Raw genomic sequence first — 21,434 nt, 5'->3', positions numbered from 1 at the left:
TTACTTTTTAATTCTTTTAAGTTTATTTTTGAGAGAGAGAGACAGATAGCAAATGGGGGAGGGCCAGAGAGAGGGAGACACAGAATCCAAAGCAGGCTCCACACTCTGAGCTGTCAGCACAGAGCCTGACACAGGGCTCGAACTCGTGAAACGCAAGATCATTACCTGAGCCAGAGTCAGAGGCATAACCGACTGAACTACCCAGGCACCCTTAGAATATATGGTTTTATACCCAGCTTTTTATCACATTATATCAGAACCAAGAAAATAGTTTATCTATAAACTTTTATTGATGGCTACTTTAACAGGAAAAAAAAAAAATAATTGGTTCTAAAATCATTAAGATCCATTTAAAAAGTAGAGGCAGACTAATCCACAGAAAAATCTCTGCAGTACGAATACAGAAGTCTAGATGTCATCCCTAACTTGGCCACTAATTTGCTGTGTGACCTTTGACAAGCCACCTCCCACCTCCAGATTTACCTACGAGGTATATGGCATTGTTTTAACCCCGTATTGACAAAGAAGTTAGAACTTTATTTCATTCTGCTCCTTTGCTTAGCATTTGCAGTAGTCTGTTTAATAGTTTGTCACAATGTTTTCAGTGAAGTTGACTATTTTTGATACAATTTACCCAAAGGGATTAAGATATAAATTCAAATTGTGATTCAGTCCACCATTTTGAAATAATGTCAGCTCCATGAGGAAATGGACTTTCCTATTTTGCTCACTGCTCAGTTTTCTGCATCTAGAACAGCACATAGTAAATGCTCAATGAATAATCCACGAATAAAGAGTTTGCTTTTAGTTTTTCAAATCTGTGCTTTTTCACATACTTTCTTTTATTTTAAATAACCTTTAAACTAATTTCAAGGAAATTGTCTACTTACATGTAGACATTGCCAAGATATATGACTTTATTGAGTGATAGCTAGCATTCTCTCATATGTTAGGAATAGATATAGTTTTCTGGCCCAATGAAAACTTTCGTGTCAAAAACTTGAGTTTTGCTCAACTACTCAGTTTAATTTTCAAAACATGTTTTCAGTCATGTTTCAGTGTGTTTTTTCCTTCCCAATGGGACTGTAAATAAGTAACCTGAATACACAATAGGAAAGAGAGGAGTGTTTACCTTTCCATACAAAAAATGTTGATTCTTCAGCCTGAGCAGTATGTTCTGAAATGAACTGTCTTATGCTTTAGAATTACAAAAAGGTACAATAGTAACTTGATTTCATCAGCATATGTTTTTGATATTTTGAGACTTTTCTTGCCTCACTAATTATGGGAACACAGATAGCAAGATGTTATAAACGCTATCTTTTAAAAATCCTTTTTTGTTTTTATTTCAGCATCTAACGTATACTATCACCTTCGTTATAAACCCCTTCAGTATTCTGAATATTAAACCACTCAGTGGTGCATCAGGAAACATCCTCATTTGCTGTCTGTAGCTATCATTAATAATCATCTGTTCAGTTCCTAATGCTTCCAGAACACTTAGAGTAGAGAGAAAGACAGTCTATAGATAGATGTTCATTCTCTACAGAGGTCGCCGCTTGGACTGAATTAGATCTATAAAGCATAGGACTTGGTATAGAGTCAGAGGAGCTTAGCAGTTATCTGCCCGTCACTCCCGCCCCCTGATACACGCACCTTTCCTACCCCACCTTCCCCAGGGAGGATGGCATCCCCGCCCAGCACCACACCCACAGCTAGTAGGAGATGCAGGCGATTGAATTCCAGTATAGTCCCCTTTTTGCCTCTCCTTGTCACAGCACCAGCCTGAAATCTGAGGGAATGCACAAGCTGTCCAGAGGAGGGCAAAAGATTATATCACCTACCCTTAACTAGTCTCACTTCTGGTGATAGTTGGTGTAGGGTGGCCGGGGAGAGGTTCTCAACAAAAGTATAATGGGAAGGATCTTATAAATTTTTGATGAGGAAAGAAGATCACGTTAAAAAAGTAGTAATTCATGTGAAAAACAGAAATGTGGGAATTTCCTTTTATAGAACTGGTAACATAACAGACTAATTTCAAGCCCTGAGCGAGTGGCTGATTCAAAAACTGCATTGGAAACATTGGAAGCCACTCACTGGAGCTGACTGGACTTCAACTGAAAGATCTAGTTTGGCCTTGAGAGGTGGGAAGCTGAAGCATGTTAAAGCTGTTCTCTGAGAGAAGAGTTAACACTTTTTTTCTAGAAAGAATCCTTGATGGTGGAGAGAAAGGCAATTTAAATTAAAAGACTTAGCTGGAAAGCAGGTTCCATCAACGATTTGAAAGAAAAATGTCAGAATTGAGAATGAAAAGAGATAAGCAAATTTTCCGTGGGGGCAGGATGGCCAGGTAGGGTGGAATAGGCGCTAGTGAGGCCTGAAGGAACATCAGGGGGAACATGGTTTTCATACAGTGCTTCAAAGAGGCACCAGCCAAGGGACTTGGGGACAGCAATCACATGAATGTCAAAGCAGCAAGCAAGATGACTTTTCCCTTCCTCCAGCTTCCCTGAGAATGTAGTTAAGGTACACTGTTTAAAAGAGAGAGACCGGGGCGCCTGGGTGGCTCAGTCGGTTAAGCGGCCGACTTCGGCTCAGGTCATGATCTCGCGGTCCGTGAGTTCGAGCCCCGCGTCGGGCTCTGTGCTGACAGCTCGGAGCCTGGAGCTTGTTTCAGATTCTGTGTCTCCCTCTCTCTGACCCTCCCCCGTTCATGCTCTGTCTCTCTCTGTCTCAAAAATAAATAAACGTTAAAAAAAAAAAAAAAAAATTTAAAAGAGAGAGACCTAATCAGGGGAACCTTAATATTTAGAAAGTACCTAAAAGCAAGCTGTACTTAACCCTTCTCCACACCTAAACACACCCAAAATTTTCATACTTCCATTGTTCTCCCTGAGGGGTCTAGAGAGCTTGCCCAGGCCACCACTCAGAAAACCAAAAGAGAAAAGGCTTATTAGTTAGCACAGCACTTTACTAACCAGACCTAAGCTAAAGGCTCCCATTGGCTTCCCCCAGTGACTGTATTATACACTAGACTGTAGCCTTCTCTACCCTATTCCTGTCTTACAAATATACATGTTGAAGGACAAAATTTTCAATGACTTCGAGGTGTCTTACATGTCTATTGCTTGCATACTTAGCATAACTACTTCTATTAGTGTGATTATCAGTTCTATTCAGCCTTTACTAATATGCAGAGTAAAAACAAAAGTTCTGAATAACGTTCTCACTGGATGAAAGAGACTGCTAAAACATGCGTTCTTATTCACACCTGCCTGTGTTCAATGATAATGTATACCATGTTTTAAGCATTTTTGCAATATTTTTCCAAGATAATACATCCTCTGTTCATGCAAAGTAGGATACTTTGGGGCGCCTGAGTAGCTCGGTCGGTAAAGCCTCTGACTTCAGTTCAGTTCAGGATCTCATGGTTCATGGGTCTGAGCCCCACATTGGTCTCTGTGCTGACAGCTCAGAGCCTGGAGCCTGCTTCGGATTCTGCGTCCCCTCTCTCTCTGCCCCGCCCCCACTCGTGCTCTGTCTCTCTCTCAAATATAAAAATTAAAAAAAATTTTTTAAAGTAGGATAATTTTAATTACTAAAAGTGTACACATTACTAAACAGTTGTATTGTTTCCTGATTTTATAAACATGTAAACAATAAGTCTATTAGTTTAACTTATCAAATTTACATAATACTTTTACTACTATATAAAGATGAAAAAAAATCCGAGATATTCAAAAAGTCAAATATCTAAAGCCAGGATTAGTCCTTGACCACCTAAGATGTTTACACAGGTGCATTTCATTTTAGATAAACCTCATAAATTATACTATAAATTTGTAAATTAGTTGATTGTATACATTTCAAAAATTTTTTTTATTTAACATTAAGATAAGCAGCTGTAAACTTTCCTAATATATTCAGTATAGAATTTGACCTCTAAAGTTGTTTACATGAAGGGAGACTGTTTTCGCTAGATATAAAAATGTATTATAAAATATACAGTACAGTGCTGGCATAGGAACAGACAGATCAATGGAACATGATTTCAGAACGTATGCAAATAGACCCAAGTAATATGGGAATTTAGTACATGATAAAGATGCACAGCAAATTAGCAAAACAAAAGATGGAAATTTCCATAAAAGAAACTGGGAACTAGACAGCCATTTGGAGAAAGAAAAGGAATGCTGGATTTGATCATACTCTTTACATCAAGATAAATTCCAGATGGATCAAACATTTTAATGTAAAAATAAAACCCATAAAGTACTAGAAGAAAATATAGGTGAATATTTTTGTAATCTTAAGTGTGGAAGGTCTTTCTAAGCTTGACACAAACCCAGAAGCCCTGGAAGCAATATGCTTTTAAATATATTTTTAAAAAGTTAGGACCCCTGGGTGGCTCAATTGGTTAGGCATCTGACACGCGATTTTGGCTCAGGTCATGATCTTGGTTTTGTGAGTTCCAGCCCTGCATCAGGCTCTGCGCTGTCAGATTCTCCCCCTCTCTCTGCCCCTCCCTTGCTCGTGCTCTCTCTCAAAAATAAATTATAAATAAACTTTAAAAAAATAAATAAGTATATTTTTTAAAAGTTAAATGCTTAAGGTTCTCTAAAGACAAATGTAAACAGGAAACCGGGAGAAATATTTTCAACACATTTAACAAAGTGTTCATTAATTTCCTGAATATAAAAAATCTTTAAAACGCAGTAAGTAAAAGTCATTAGACAATGGGCAAAGGACAGGAACTAATTTACTGAAAAAATATGCAAATGGCCAATATCTGAACAGCTTAGTGTCACTTCCAATTAAAGAAAGTAAAATGAGGTTCTTACCTATCAGCTATGAGAAAGTATTAATAGATATGAAATGTAAGGCCCAATATAAAAACATTAATTAATACCACTTTTTATTTTCATTTTGCAAAGTCCGTATTTTTGTTCTAAATATTTACAACAGTCCTGTCTAACATATTAGACAGCCCTGCTGCCTTTGGAAACAGTTGGCCTAAAGCGGCAGTTCTCAAACTTTTATATTCATCAGAATACTCTGGAGGGCTTGTTAAAACACAGATTGCCAGGTCCCACCCTAGAATTTATGATTCAGTAACTCTGGAGTGGCACCCAATAATTTGCATTTCTAACAAATTATCTGGTGATGCTGGTTTGGCTGGTCCAGGGACCACACTTTGAAAACCACTGGCCTAGAACGAACACATCGAGTATTAGAAAATTATGTGATATCATCTTGTTAAGAGAATTGTACTGGTAAGAGGAGGCAAATTAGGGGAAGTCTAAAGTAATGACGTAACACTGGGTCTTTCACCTGAATGTCTTTCTCCTTCTAAGTTTATATCACTAACCTATTCCCAAGCAAGCAGTCATCTTCACAAATCTAGATATGGTTTACCTTCTAAACTTTTTTGCATTTTTCTACTATATCCCTCCTTAAAAATGTCTTTTATTTTGGCCCCCTTAGGAATCTTAGTACTTTGAGGAACTGAAATGTAATATGAAATAGAAATAGAAATAAATAGACATAAATCCCGTTCAGAGTCTTAGATACATATTATCCTTATAAATTATTATTTCTTTTAAAGAGGCTTACTTCAAAACCTTGACAGTTAAATTTTACACTTTTACATTAAAGAGGTAGACTGGGGACTCAATGGAAGTCCATATGTAAGCTAAGTTTTTCTGTCTTAAATCTACATTAGCCAAATATTATTATATTCACTGCCTTTGTCTTAGATGTAACAAGACATTTCTAAACATTTCTTGGGTTCTTAGGTGTGTTGAACTACTTTAGCAACTTTTATAGAAAGCCATTGCTCTTCTTTATGGTTCTCTAATGGCTACAATTATAATATAGTCTAGCTTTTTCTGGAAATCAGAAAATTCTGAAATCTTCCTGCAGTTTCTTTACTTTCTCTAATATTAAATGAGATTCTCCTAAAGTAACCCCAAGAAGAGATGGACCTTTGTTTGTTAAGAATTATATTGACTGCCAGGTGAACCATTAAAAAAAACCCTGAGGAGCGCCTGGGTGGCTCAGTCGGTTGGGCATCCGACTTCAGCTCAGGCCATGATCTCACAGTCCATGAGTTCGAGCCCCACGTCGGGCTCTGTGCTGACAGTTCAGAGCCTGGAGCCTGCATCGGATTCTGTGTCTCCCTCTCTCTCTGCTCCTCCCCTGCTCACGCTCTGTGTCTCTCTATCTCAAAAATAACTAAAAACATTAAAAAAAATTAATAATAATAAAAAAACCCCTGAGAAGTGTCAGAAACACTAGTGTTTCTCTATCCCCAAGTAACTATTTCACTCAGGTCAAACCTATTAAGATTTCATACACGTACACAGAGTATGGCTGAGGTCTGTCACCATCCACAAATTAGCAAGAAGCATTTATTAAGCATTGGCACTAAAGATAATGTGATTTACTGTTCCCAATAGGATAGCAAAATTAACAAATGAATTAATTAACCCTTGTTTACATTCTATTTCAAAGCCAAGATTTTAAGTAAAGCTTTTTGTCAAAGGTATTAACTGAGCTTGGTTTACAAACTCCAAGTGCAAGACTTGTGAAAGCCAAATGCTTTGTGGTCTGCAATCAGGGAAAAACTCTTCCTTAATTAACTCTGGGGATTAAAAGGTAAATAAAAAGATCTCTGCAGGCATACCAATTGTTCTTCCCATGATCTGAGTCTTAGCAGGTATTTGGGGGTGTGCTGAGTAATTGAAAGGGACACGTGGCTGATAGCAGGGGAAGGAGAGCCAGAGTTCATGTTAGAAGACTGGCGTCAAGTCCAGAGTTGATCACACACTTACCCACCTGGGACCAGAGAAGCCACCACCTACTTTATTTTATTATCTCATTTCATTTTATCTATTTACTGACTGACTGGCCTATTACCAATGGGAAAACAAATAGTACCTGGCTCAGAATCATATTACAAGGATAATTTCTATAAAAACAGGGGCAAAGGCCATACAGATGTTGCCTAATTTAAATGTCCAATATTGATCTGGCTGTATGTGCATTTACCATTCAGAGCTATTGGAATAGCTTTACAAACTAGCACATACACACCTAATCTGCCGGACATCTGGCCAAAGGAGGTAGAACTTTTCCAGTCTCATACAATTCCAATCAAACCATATGGATACCTTTTTGTCCCCATCTCCCTACCCCTAACCAACACACACATGCGCGCGCACGCACGCACACACACACACACACACACACATTGAATAATCCCAGATGTAGTCCATTTCTAGTTCTGCATGGAGCCACAACAGTTCTGTAAGCCAACATTTCCAGACCTTTTGCCCTCTTCCTCCCCATCCCACCAGCTTCCCCTGGAGTAGGGGAGAGAGGCATCTGAAGCGTGTGGATTTCTAGTAATCCTGGCTCAATGCTTCACTGGAAGTGGTGCTCCAGGCAGAGGCTGTGAAACTTGGACTGCCCCCAGCCATCAGCACTAACCATAACCTGTTTCTTATTGAAATTGCCTGTAACGTGTCTTTATTTTAATCCTCCTATTACCCCACAAAAGAAAGAATCTGTTAGATTGTTTAAATCCTGTTTAACTCATTTTACCTTAGAATGTTTGCTAACATGTTCTGTGTATTCTTCTAAACAGCACACATACATATATACATACAGGGAGTACAAACCTAGCACATATGTATACATATGCAGACATACACCTTATGTGATTTTCCACTTAAGCAAATTATAAATGATTGGCTTATATTCATTTACTTACACGAGAACAGAAGAAAACACCAACCCCAAACATTAAAATAACCAGGCACCAATAACTACCTCCCTTAGCTAAGAGATTTAAATAATCATCTCGGTTTCTTGGAAAAACCAATAATAACTAGTGGCTCTGTGGGGCGCCTTACATAGTAGCCATACAGCAAACCGCACTCGCATGCCTGATAACGTGCACTTATTTCGGCACCCCACCCTGTTCGTTGTGGGCTCGGCAGAGTGGAAATCAGCCAGAGCGCTGCCCCGCTCTGCAGGCCTGTCCTTTCACTTGTCAGAGATCCAGCCAAACTCAAGCCTGGATTTCAATCCTAATGAAATATCTGAGGTCATTGCCTGAGCCAAAAATAAAAATGCAGCAGGAGAAGAATCCGACATGGACAGAGCAGAAGCATTTCAGTGACCTCAACTTGGGGCAGGGGCCTTTAGCAGCTTCCCGTGGCCCGCCCGCATGCAGCTAGAATCTGGAAGACACAGACAGAGCCGTCGAGCCTGTCTCTAATTGGTCTCACATCATCAGCATTCCAGAACAGGAAACTATCTACAGCCAGGAATTCTTGCCTCTTTGCCATAATATTTGAGAAGCAAACCTTTTCCCCTGCACATATTTAATTCTGTTAGTTTGCAGCAGGTTAGCTTTCTTGGTTTTGATACTCGAATGAGAACACTGTGTCTGTGGCTATCAGATTTCCAGGGTATGAACCTCTCCCTCACTTGCCTAGGTCAATAAGCTAATTTTTAGGCCAAAGACCATTCATAAAATGTATAGCATCTCATTCGATGATGCCTTTACTAAGACATAGAATGAGATCTGCTGGTGGAGCTATGCCCCTGCCTCCAGCCCTAGGAAGGGGACCAGTTTTCCAGGGCACACGTGGACAGTTAATGGCACTGCCCCGAGAGCTTCCAAAGAAGCCAAACTAGAGTTCCTTCCTCCTTATCCCACATCATATGGTATGTCCAATGCTCACTCACATGCATACAGTTCACTCCACTGTGGCTGTCCCAGGGGTCAAAACGCAAAAATACTTGCACATCGGATGAGAAATGACTGCCGCCTCTAGCCAGCCCCCACACCGCCCCCAAAATAAAAACCCCACCACACTGAACCATTCTGGCTTTTTCTTTGGGAGAGAGGGTGTTGATGACGGTTGGGAAAGTACTTAGAAAGGAATCCTTAATGTTTAATTGAAATGTTCTGAGATAGAGGCAGAGTCAGCTCCTTTTGGCCAAACTCCTGAAAATCAGAGCTGTATGTGTACTCGTCTATAAGCTATTTCATGGTTTCATTTATCAATGCAAATAAATAAAATTTAAAGTAATGCTCTCACTTTTTTTATTAAAAAAAAAGACTTTCTTACGTTTATTTTATTATTGAGAGACAAAGTGAGACAGAGCATGAGCATGGGAGGGACAGACAGAGGAGGAGACACAGAATCCCAAGCAGACTCCAGGCTCTGAGCTGTCAGCACAGAGCCCGACACGGGGCTCGAACCCACCAACTGTGAGACCATGACCTGTGCGGAAGTCAGACTCCCAACTGACTGAGCCACCCAGGTGCCCCGGAATGCTCTTCACTTTAAGGATCCTCTCATTCAGTCCCAGCTTGTCAGTTTGAGATTTTCCAAGGAGTGGCCAGCAAGGCTGTGTTCCCACTCATCCATCCACAGACCTTGGGTCAAGAAAGTGTGGAAAGAGAAAGATAAAAGCCAGAGAGGCCTTTACCCCTCCTGCACAAAATCTGCAAGTTGGAAGGAACCTTAGATAATCCAGCCTCCCCTTTAACTTCCATGGAGAGCGAGAGGTTCAGGGATGAAGTAACTTACCCAAGATCACAATGACCATGGGGCCAACCTGGGCCAGGAAGTCCGGGCTCCTCATTCTAGCTGAGCCCTCCTCTCTTCAGTAAGTGGCCTCGTTAATATTTTCTGGTCTCTCTTTCATTGTAGAAGTTGCTGAAACGTAACTGCTTCACAGTTACACAAAAGCAGTTTCTTTTGTGGGGCCAATGCAGAAGTGTTCAGTTTAGATTTGCTACATGGCCTACATAGGGCATGAAGAAGCAGAGAACACCACAGAGAAACAGCCCAGATGTTCTTGGCACGGAGCAAATAAATACGACTGGGGGCCAACCCACCAAGGTGGCTTTTGGGGAAGACTAAAAAAATCAGAGTGAGTAGATAGAAAGTTAAGGGTTACTAAGCAGTACACAGAATTGTGTCATGGGTATTAACTTCTTAAATGCTGTTCTGAATTAATTTTTAAAACCATGGGATGGTTAATGCTAGTGAATTTCAGCTCTGTTAACCAAATGATGTATTAAAAATATATATTTGTGAAAACGAAATGAATAAGTAACACTATGCTGGACCTTACTGGTTGGTGTGAGTATAAGCCAGCAGTTGGCACTTGCATGGGGAGGGTACAGTTTAAGCATCCCCTGGATACTCCCTCTATGATGCCTTCTCCAGATGAATTAGGTCAATGGTTCGCAGCTGGGATGAGCTCCCTGCCCCTCCCAGGGGACATTTGGACTTCGGGCAGCATCTAGAGACACTGTCAGTTGTCACAACTTGGGGAGAGGGATTGCTACCAGCATCCAGTGGGTTGAGGCCAGGGATGCTGTTGAGCACCGTGCGGTGCACTGGGCAGCCCCCTCCAACAACAAACAGCTGTCTGGCCCCAAACATCAATAGTGCCGAGGTTGAGATCCCTGGATTCAGGGAAGCAGTGGACGTTTTCAGGAAAAACCCACTGGATGGCTTTGGTCAATAGCAGCTATGTCTCCCTGGGGTTGCATTCCCTGTGACGCTGGAAAGGAGGACATAGGTCTTTGTTCTCCGTGATGTACAGCAACAACCAGAAAGCCATGAAGCTGCTGATGGCTGGGAGCAGGTAACTCAGAAATGACGATGAAACTGGCCGGCTTTCATTTGGTTTATCACTCAGGGACACGGAAGGATGGGTCTCTTTCATTATCTGCTGCAATTTTGCACACGGATGATTACAATGATAGATTTACCTTATGTGCAAGATGTGTTCCTGAGAAGTTGTCTGTTAAGTCATATTTGAAATACAGTCGGGAAATTCAGGAAACACCAAGGAGTCAGTGAATTCTTTTAAAGTGAAAGGTCCTTTTAAATAAAGTGCTATTCTCAAAGAAGAGCAAGCCTATATATTGCGTTGTTTAATGTAAGTATTTCTCCTGCACATTTTTCTTATAGAGCTCCATAACTTTTACGTAAGAAACTGTTTCTCTTCCTCCTTCCTTTTCCTGACCTTATTCTTCTCACTTAAAAGCAAATCAGGGGGAAAGTTAACAATAGGCTGTCTGAATTTGGGAAGGTCATTGACCAGTCTGTCCATTATACTGTTCCAAAGATGACTGCTGGGTTACAAATGGTTAGAAAATAGGACTTGGTTACATTCTGAAATCATTAATTTTTATCTCAGACTTTTTTTCTGTTACTGACCTTTGGCTGGAAAGAGCAGGTGTACTCAGCCCCTCCATCACCCCATGGGTGTCTGCTGCACTGGAAATACCCAAGAAGACTCACCCCTCTTCACTTAAGTGGGGTGTGGGGGTGCCGGTATCAGCAGAGATAAGGGGGTGGTACTGAAGGAACCCAGCGGTTTTCCCCTTATCAATCACTGCCCTAGGGCAACATCCCTAGGTGTATAAATCACTAACTCAGCAGGGCAAAGGGGGCAGGAAGGAGGAAATTTATTTGATAAGGCTACCATTAGTGTCACTTCAGTGATAGGAGGGTATGGAGGTGTGACCCAGTGAGGACAAAGACACTGCCACTGGGGAAGAGCTGACCCAGACAAGAGGCACTAGGAGACCTGGGTCCAACCTTCATCCCACTGGAAACAGGGAGGAGCCAAGGGCAGGGAGATGCTAGAGATGATTCTACCGGGTCGAGCATCCTGACCAGTGTGGCTCCAACATCAAGAAAGCAGGTCCTAGAGTCACCACGAAAGGTGGTGTCACACTCACCTGCTCTTTAGAGCACTTGCCATTGGAATATCCTTCCGTATACATTCACCCATTTCTGTTCCACAGAACTCTGTGAGTAGGAAGGAAAATGAGGAAACCAGAGCAGTGACTTGCCCAAGATCGCTCAAAGAAAAGGTTGTGATTTGAGCACAAGTCTTCTGATTGGAAGCCTTGCATCTCCCTCTAGGATGGCACATTCCCCCCACTCAGATGACGAGGCCTCGGTATGAGCTGTGGCTGGGCTGTCAGGAGTCCTGGATTCTAGTCTCAACTCCGTCTTTAACTCACTGTGTCCTCATGAGACAATCACTAGCCCTCTTAGAATCTCGGTTTTCTTATCTGTGGCATGAGGGGGTTGATCAAGATGTCCTCACGTCACCGGGGCGCCTGGGTGGCGCAGTCGGTTAAGCGTCCGACTTCAGCCAGGTCACGATCTCGCAGTCCGTGAGTTCGAGCCCCGCGTCAGGCTCTGGGCTGATGGCTCGGAGCCTGGAGCCTGTTTCCGATTCTGTGTCTCCCTCTCTCTCTGCCCCTCCCCCGTTCATGCTCTGTCTCTCTCTGTCCCAAAAATAAATAAAAAACGTTGAAAAAAAAAATTTAAAAAAAAAAGATGTCCTCACGTCACCGTCACCGCGCGTGTTGTAGGTGCGGTCAGATTGAAATGAAGACTCTCAGGAAGGCAGCAGCAGCAGTCTTGGCTGTATTTTTGAGCACCTACCACATGCCAGGAACTGTGCTAAATGCTTTATTACCTCATTTCAGCTTCACAACACTTCTACGAGGTGCATGTTAATGGAAACTCTACTTAGCAGATAAGGAAACCGAAGTTCAGAGAGGTGAAGTGACTTGCTCAAGGTCATTGTCTTAGTCGGCTCAGGCTGTCATACAAAATACCACAGACTGGCTGGCTTAAACAACAGATATGTATTTCTCACAGTTCTGGAAGCCTGGAGTCCCAGATCCAGATCCAGCAGGGCGTGGTTTCCGATGAGAGCTCCCTTCCTGGCTCGCAGATGGCCACCTTCTTGCTGCCTTCCTCACACGGCCTTTCCTCTGGGTACACACAGTGGGGGAGAAAGAGAGAGAGCTCTCTGGCGTCTCTTCTTACAAGGACACGAATCCTATCAGATCAGGGCCCACTCTTATGACCTCATGTAACCTTGATTTCTTCCTAAAGACGCTATCTCCCAATATGGTGACGCTGCGGGTTAGAGCTTCATCATAGGAATTCGGTCAGGGCGGTGGCGGGGAGGAGGTGCTGCACAATTCAGTCCATACAGCCGGAAAGTGATGTGAAGGTGGAATTTGAAGTCAAGCCATGTCACTCCTAGCCACCCCTGTGTTTTACTTGCCCAGAGAGCCGAGCTTGGGCAGAGACTGCCGCTACCGAGAGGTCCTGTCTTTTGGTCTCTGAGCAGCAGAGGAGTCTCCCGGGTACGAGGGTGGGTGGGTGGGTCCTTTCACCAAACTTTCTCAATGTGGACTGGTCCTGGGGCTAAGTCAGCGGCAGGCTAGGAAAGGGTGCCCCAAAGACCATCCTATGCCCAGGACTGAAGCCCAAGATACTAGAGAAAAAACAAAAGCAGCACAAACTGAGCCTTGAGGGCTGTTTCCTTCATAGTCCTCTTCGAACCTGGTCCAGTACTGGGCCCCGCATGGACTGTTGCTGGTTGGACAGAACCACTCGGGCCCGATGCCCTGGGCTCCTGAGATGAGGGAGCCGTTGCTTGTCAGGGCTGTGTGGAAGGGTGGGCGCTGAATCCACACTGGCAAGCCACCTCCTGGAGCAGCTACAGTTGTGCTTGACAGTTACTCATTATTAAAGACTTTGCAGGAAAAACAAGTCATTTGGACTCCTGTGCAGGCTTCCACTAAGCCAAACAACAAACTAGTCATCCACCTGGAATGCCTCCCCTCTATAAATTACAATATCTGCATGTTGCCTTCAAAAAATACCCTCTTCTCCACTCTCTCGTGCTTTACTGTCCCCACTTGTGTTATAAAGATGGGCTTACAAAGGTGGGGGTGGGTCCCTGATTTTTAAAAAACTCAGAAGGACGGACAATAGACCAAAGGATATCATTCAGAAAAGTGTCGTTTGACCTTTCCAGACTGTCGGATGAAGGCAGGGAGTCAAGGAGAACCACGCAGCCCACGTTAGCAGAAGTGGACAGCACCGTTTTCACGGCTAAAACGCCGGGGCCGTCACTGGTATTCAGAGCACAGCATTCTCGTTCTCTGTCACTTCACCCCAGAGTTACTACCCACACTGCTGGCCCAGGGATAGGAAACTAACACACAGAGCTTCTAGAACTCTGTCCACTGTCACCACGATCACACAGTTGCTAGTTGACTGCTGACCCCCCTCCACTGTGAGCCATAAGCCTCGCCCCAGTTAGTTCTAATCAGAAAAAAAAAAAATTCTTTTTTCAAGGGAAATTCAACCTTGAGCATCTTGGAAAAGGGAAGAGCCCATTTCTGTGAGTCATCTCTCTCCCCGGTGGCGGGGCTAACCCGGAGTGAATGTACTCTGAGCTGCACAGAGGACTGGACTTCAGCTATTTGTGTCTTTCTCATCTCAGCCTGGTTCATCATCTCCCACGTTCGGCTTTTGCAGGTGTGAAAGCTGTGGAGCCGTTTTCCATTCTGAATGCAAAGAAAAGTCCGTCCCCTGCCCGAGGTGCGTCCGCCGAGAGCTGCAGAAGAAGCAGAAGTCTTTCTGGCGGAGGCTGAACGTGGACGAGAGCCTGGAGGAGGCCTGCAACATGTTTGAGCTGTCCTACCAGAACACCTGACTCAGCAGGGGCCCGAGGACAGGGACTGACCTCTCACCGATCCATCAGCCCGGCGGCCTCCTGACCAGCCAGTTAGGTCCCTTTGGAGGAAGAGTATGTCTCATCTTCAGCTAGATATAGATATATATTTACATACATATACACACATACCTAGACGTCCCATATGTATGTTCTGTGTAAATCGCCGTCCAAAAGGTCCATGAAGCCTCTGTGGCTCAAAGAAAATACCAGTAGCTGAATTACACTTAGCCATGAATTTCAGCAGCTTGCTCCCAAGCAAAACCCTGGTTCTCACCCAATGCTTTCTATAGTCCAGATTTTTTTTTTTTCTTGTTTTGTTTTGTTTTGTCGTTTGGCTCTCGGGGGCCATCTTGTTATGCGGGACACAGGAGGAAGCGTTTCCTACAGAAGCACAGAACTTCGGGTTGCGTTTGTGTTATTTATTTTGAGCCTTCACAGAGGATGTGGTGACCGAGGCAAGCCCTCGCCATCGCCCGTGTCACAAGAAAATCTTCAGAACACGGGGATAGATGACTCCGGGTCACCTCAGTTTCTGCCGTGCAGGTGGGGATCACCTCAGCTGAGCCGAGTGGCCCAGAAATGAGGAGTGTGAGCTCCCTCTGACAGAAAGCACGCACCCCTACTTTATGAGGAGAGCTCCTTCTGGTTTTGAAGTTAATCTCAGGGGTTTTTTTCCTGAGGAAAAAAGAAAAAAGAGACCTCTGCGACCAATAGCTGCTTGTTGTCGGTCTGTTTGCTGGTTCGAAGCCCAGCGCCACCTAAGGGTGCGACGCCCCAGCTTATTTGGTTGAAAACAGCTTTCTGAAGGGCAGTTTTCCCAGGGCTTCGTGGGGAATATTTATGATTTTTTTTTAATGGTGCGGGCCTGAGGAAATTTCCTACGATTGTGGTCAAACACATCGGTGTCTAGACTGTGGATATTGTACGTACATTCTGTGAGATGGCGTTCAGTTTCTTTTCACAGAATCTTAGGTAGGCACGTCCTTCCTATTTATTTGAAATGCTTTATTTGTCATTGTTCTCCATTGCACTTTCACTTTGGCCTGTCAGTTTAACCACATCTGCTTTCACACTTTTCAAATTGTTTACAAAATCAAAGTAACATGGGACTTCAAAACACCACCGTAGACTATTAAGAAAACACCAAACTTATGAATACAATTAATGAACTAAATGTAATAGTATTGTTTAAATAGATACACACACACACACACACACATAATTGCCACCTTGAAACAAAAACGCTAAAATCATATCCTAGGAATAGGAAATGTAATGAATCGCTTCACCACTTAGCAGAGCCGTGGCCCCCACCGCCATGCCGTGTGGGAGCCAGTAGAATAGTCGTGACCAAAATGTCAGGTAGGCCGGCACTGGAAATCATGGCTCCATTCTTTCCACCATAATCTTCCCAGAGCAGAAAGATACACTGATAATGAAGCAATTTTCAACAGGCCATAGGAGACGATTCTGTATGTTTCCCCTGAGCAGATGCCTCCAAGGCCCTCATAGTTGGGTAGTTTCACCGCTGTTGGGATCTGAAGAATCAGTGGCTCACAAAGTATAGGATACATTTCACCCCATTACTGCTTCGCCCCCACACCTTGCTCCCTCCAGATCCTAACTCTTGATACCTCTGTCCATGTAGAGGCGTGACATTCCAGACTGACTTTTGTGCAGACTGCTGGATGCAAACATTTCACCTCTCAACCCATGCCAGTTCCTTTGGCCCCGGACCATACATTTCAACTTAATAGCTTGCCACCACACATGCATGTATTTTCTGACTGCAACAGCTGTAACCAAGGGCATAAAAACTTGTTAAAAGGCCAAGACCCCATTCACGAGACACCTTACGGTGCCTTTTACTCTTGGAAAAAACAGGTTGACTTTCCCCCGCCCCAACTCCAGTTTTAGAGAACATTGCACACAAAAGATAAAGGGTGGAAAATCTCAAACAAGCACTTGGCAAACAGGCAAACAAATTTGATCCTCTCCTCCTTTTTCTTCCCCTTCGTGAAATACAGTATTTATATTTTCCAGCCTCAGAGAAGATAGCAGAACATGATCTTTCACAAGAGAATTATAGACCTGCTTATTATAAAACAGATGTGCTCCGATGGCAAAGTGCCTTTTCCCCTCCGCCCCCAGCTCCCCATCGCCGTAGTTTGCTTCTGCCTTCGCTGTAATTAATGTATCTGTGATCCCGCCTGTCAGCGAGGCCATCCCCAGCACAGTGCGTTGGGAGACCTGAAGTGCAGGCCCCCTTGCCCCCTCCAGCATGTTTGCTCTCTGTACAGAATTTCCTGTCCCACCTCACAGGCACCTAGCGTCAGACCTGCTGAGAGGGAGAGATTCTGGACCCCTGTTCTAAAGGCCTTTGTTTTCACGGGTGCCCATTTAGAGGTCCTTGCTAAATACTGGCATTCCCTGGTTACTCCAAAGGAGACCTTTCCACCCACATCATTTTCTGCTTATTTTCAAAAGGGGAGAGAAAAAACCAAACCGTAGATGTGCTGGGTCCTTCGGCTACCCAGAAGCGGAACAGCATCCCAGCTGCTTGTTTTCTCTCCTTTTCTGTGTCCCTGACGGCCTGGTCGGTGCTGCCTGCCAGTCTACACAGCAGTCCACCACCACCACCAAAATCTGATAGGACAGAATGGAGCCAGCTTAGGAATTGGGTCTGTCATGAAAGTTCAAAATTGCTGTTTTCCAGCCCAGAAACGCCTTAGAGCATATGAACGCCCTTACTGTTTTCAACCCAAACAAATGACTCGGTACACTGTTAGGTAATTGTTCCACTGCTCAGGAACTGTTGAAACAAAAGCAGATCTGTGGATTACCACCTCCTTCAGAACCAAGCTAATACCTGCTTTCCCTCCTGTTCCCGTTCTCATCCCATATTAAATATCTCACACATAAAACACACGAGAAAGCGGCCAATTAATCTCCTAGAGCCGGCGGCTGACTCCAGGGAAACTCTTTTCACTTGAAAGGCCCATTCCCTGGTGTATCACTTGAGGAAATCCCTCCTAACAGTGCCAGAAACTCATGTGTGAGACAGTCCAACCCTGGTAAAATGTTGGCATCTAATCCTGCAGTAGAGAAGCCAGTTCCCAAAATAGAGCCCAGTTGTACCGCTGCAGGAAGGCCACAAAGTACTTTAAAAGCAGTCAACTGGAATCGAGTCGTGTTCTTTCCAGGGCTGATTTTCCCCAAAGTTGAAAGCCTCTTTATATGAAAACCATGTAAAGTCTCATCATCCCCCTTCGCCCCACTGCCTTTTCAGGGTACTTGTGTTCCAGCCATTTTCATATACGTAGTAATAAAACGTGATATTTTTAGGAGCTTTAATACTTGATTAGCTGAGAGGGTAATCGCTTTTCGATTCTACTAGACTAGGCCTCCACCAAAAAAACAAAAACAAAACAACAAAAAAAGGGAATATGATTAGTGTTTGGGATTTGTGGTTTCCAGCTAACTCAGTGGTACTTCGGACTCCTGCAAAGGGACAGTGCCATGATCTCCTTCGGGCTGCAGTGAGAACCTCGGTGTTTACATCACTCGAGCAGCCCTACGCAGCCTTTGCTTAAACTAAGCGAGTCCACTTGGATGAGATCTGACCTCTGGTTTTGTCTCTGCGTGTGTAGACACTGCATACTGACACTGGACAGTTTCTTCCTGTGCCTCCTTGAAAAGGCTTGGCTTCCAGACCTGTGGGTTTGTTCTCTATCTACTGGCCAAAAAAACGGCATGTGTAAATTACCGTATCAGGGTAGGACCGGATGCCACACCGAACACTTCTGCAAAAAGAGGCATTACCTGAGGAAGCCAAGATATATTTTGTTCCTAATTTAGGGTAAAGCCAATGCTGCTGTTCGTAAGTTTGGGCAGAATTCTTCATCTCCACTGCTCTGCTGCACTTTATTGAAATAACTGGATTAGGAAGTAACTCTTCAACTCTTGATTCTAACACTGTCTAGAGTCAATTCAGAAGTTATTTTATTTTATTTTTTTACTTCTCCCACTAAAGAGAGATGCATACAGTTTTCCCCCTTATTTTTTGAATTTTCTGTCTCAATACTTTTCTTAACTCTTAAAATAATGTCATAAAGTTAGAGAATTGGGGGCAGAACTGACAGAAATGAACACTCTCTCCTTGGCATGAATTGAGTCTGTAGAGGTACTGTCTTCCTTCCCTTGGTTCTTGTTAGCAACTGAGCATTGCTGTATTGTGTACTGTGGCCCATTCTCCTGACCCCGAGTCTAGTAGAACCCACTGCTCTAGGTTGAGCCCAGGACGGGTGATAAGCCCTGCTCAGTTAATTTAAGCAGACAAGTGTTGATTTCTATCATGGGGGCAGTTAAGTCCTAGCGCCCAGCACTTCCTGATGGTAGACAATTCTAATTTCATTGTATTCAGACCCTCTGACTTGAGGGGTTCTCTTTAGTATGTCTTCGTGGATGCATGCCAAGGTAAAGTCTCAGTCACTGTTGAACTCTAGGTAAAAGTCGAAAGCGTGGAACGTCCTCCTCGGCACCCCCGTAGTTGTCAGGGGCTTTATTTCACATGGGTTCCTGACGATCATGTGATGTGGCACGCTCCTCATCAAGTGGCCTTCGATGTGGTGGAAGCCAGGGTTAAGCACAAGGGAAGGGACAACTGCTGTTGGGGTTCGGTTCCTCCCTGGAAAGAGAAGCCATCTTGTCAGAAAGGCGTGACACGAAGCCACAGTGGTTGCCTAGGGAGAAGACTCAGGCACATAAAGCAGCTCGTAGCATGGTGGAGACTCCTTTCTCCCGGCCGTAGTGCTGCAGACCAGCCTCTCTCCCCAGCCCTCGATCTTCCTCGCCCCAGTCCTGAGCCGGGGCCAGCGTCAGGCCTCATGGCTGTAACCCGGCCGGCAGACCACTGGAGCGGGTGCTCCTTCTCCATGCTGGTCTTGCCATCCGCCTTTCCCGGCAGGAGTGCCTTACAGCACTGCCTAGTGCTTCTGTCTCCTCTGTGGACCCACCTGAAGCCTGCAGGGCCCTGCACCTCAATCTGGATCACTTTGCTTCCTCTCTGCCGGCCACTCCATTTTACAAACGTGCTGGCGACCTGCATATTCCACACGCATGTCAGACCTTTCGCCTTTGTTTAACCTGGTGCCTTCACCTCACGAGCAAAGGATTCCTGTCGGGAAGACATCGTTAACGCAGAAGGGTAGAAACATGGGCTTCTTAGCTCCGTCAACACTTTTACCATGAAATACAAAAGACACGACTGCATCACGGTTGAACTTCGTTTTATGCTGGTTCGGGTTTTGGGTTTTGGTTTTTGATCACTCTTGTTATTTGTTTCTTTGCTTGCTTTCATTAACCAAACTCAGGGGAATGTCACCATGTCACCAAGGCCAATGAGGAGAGATTATCCAGACTTGAATCTGTAGAGTCGGTGAGCTTAGCCTTCTTCAGGCTAAAAAAAGTATACAAAAACAATTTTCTTTTCGTTTACCGTATAAAGGTTTTCCTTTTTGCGTCACCACCTGTTTCCCAGGTAGGAGTGGGAAGTCTCTTGAACACATTGTGATGAAAATGTTTCCGTGTGGCACGGGCAGTCCACTGAGTCCAATTCGGCTTTTGCTGCTGGAGGCCTAGGTTCTGATTTTGGTCACCTACCAGAATCTTCTTTTGAATAGACAGAAGCCCACCGAAGAAGATTGGGGGGGGGGGGGTATCTTCTTTAATGAATAGTAAAAGGAGGGAAAATGCTTCGTTTGCAAACGAAGAGCATGGAACATGGCGGTCGGTGCACAAGACTTCCACTCGACTTGTTCTCCTGCTCCTGGGTCAGATCCGTGTCGTCCTCCCTTCTTTCCACTCATGCATGACAGAACCCACTAAAATTCTGGGCTTGGGCAATTATATCACCCTGTGTTGAACTATTTGAAATAACAAATGTGCTATACATGCTATTTCTGTTTTCTGAAGTTTGTTGCCTTTTGTTTGGGCATAACTTATCCATATTTTTGTTTATATCATTTTTAAATATCAGTAACCATAATAATATAAAGCAAAGCTGTATTGTTGACAAGAGCCCTAGTTTTTATGGTCATCTGTCGTATAATTTAAGTGCACCAGTTCCTAATGTACAAAGTCATCTCTCTCTCAATAAACGATTCAGAAAATACTTTCTGTTCTCATAACAACTTCATTAAAACACTGTTTTCGCAGGGGTGGTGAAAACCCGAGATGAGCTCTGGATGTTAACTCAAAGTCAAGATTTGAGATTTATTGAAAATGGGCTACTAGGACTTTAAAATCTCTCTTAATATTAATCTTACAGGGGTTTTTTCCCCCCTAAATTCATCGACTCACAATACTCTCACAGCCCTTCCTATGCCTGTGAAAAATAAGAGTGTAACTTTATAAAAATGCAGATGTAGTTTTTTCTGGGCCTTGTGTGTCAAGGTGGCATGGTTTCTTTCAGGTCTGAGAGAAACCCGCCACAGCTCATGCGTGGAATGTCTTCCCGCCGTAGCTCCTCCCCAAGCCTTCTTGTCCTGGTTCATCTTGCCGCCGTGCTCCCCAAATTAGATGGACAAGTGACAGGCAGTAGGCCACCAGGCAAGGACACTCGTCTTCCCGAAGACCGTATTTAGGGGGCAAAGAGTGAAAAGTAGAGTAGGTGCTTACGTGAGAGACAGCAGTCCTCTGGTTGGTGAGAGCCGGGCAGGCACGTCTGTACTACGTGGCCGGGGCCGGCCCTGGCTTCTCTGCCACCGAGACCACGGGTACAACAGTTCTCCACCAGGAAACGTAAAACACCATTTTAACTCACTTTCTCAAAGACA

At 43.9% G+C, this 21,434-nt stretch overlaps 1 protein-coding gene across 10 annotated transcripts in view; it reads left to right on the top strand.

Moving 5' to 3' along the window:
* Nucleotides 1-20,770, top strand: part of PLEKHM3 (pleckstrin homology domain containing M3) — a 196,807-nt gene extending 176,037 nt beyond the window's left edge. For 9 of the 10 annotated variants that reach the window (XM_042949931.1, XM_042949932.1, XM_042949939.1 and 6 more), the window contains one exon: nt 14,400-20,770. In XM_042949931.1, the coding sequence (XP_042805865.1) occupies nt 14,400-14,577 (178 nt within the window). In that variant the 3' untranslated portion in view covers nt 14,578-20,770. The remainder of the gene's footprint in view (nt 1-14,399) is intronic. The other variant, XM_042949954.1, reaches the window with a different exon arrangement.
* The last annotated feature ends 664 nt before the right edge of the window (nt 20,771-21,434 follow it).

Source organism: Panthera leo, chromosome C1 (genome assembly GCF_018350215.1).
Source record: "Panthera leo isolate Ple1 chromosome C1, P.leo_Ple1_pat1.1, whole genome shotgun sequence".
Lineage (NCBI taxonomy): Eukaryota > Metazoa > Chordata > Mammalia > Carnivora > Felidae > Panthera > Panthera leo.
This window is presented reverse-complemented; position numbering and strand designations above follow the sequence as displayed.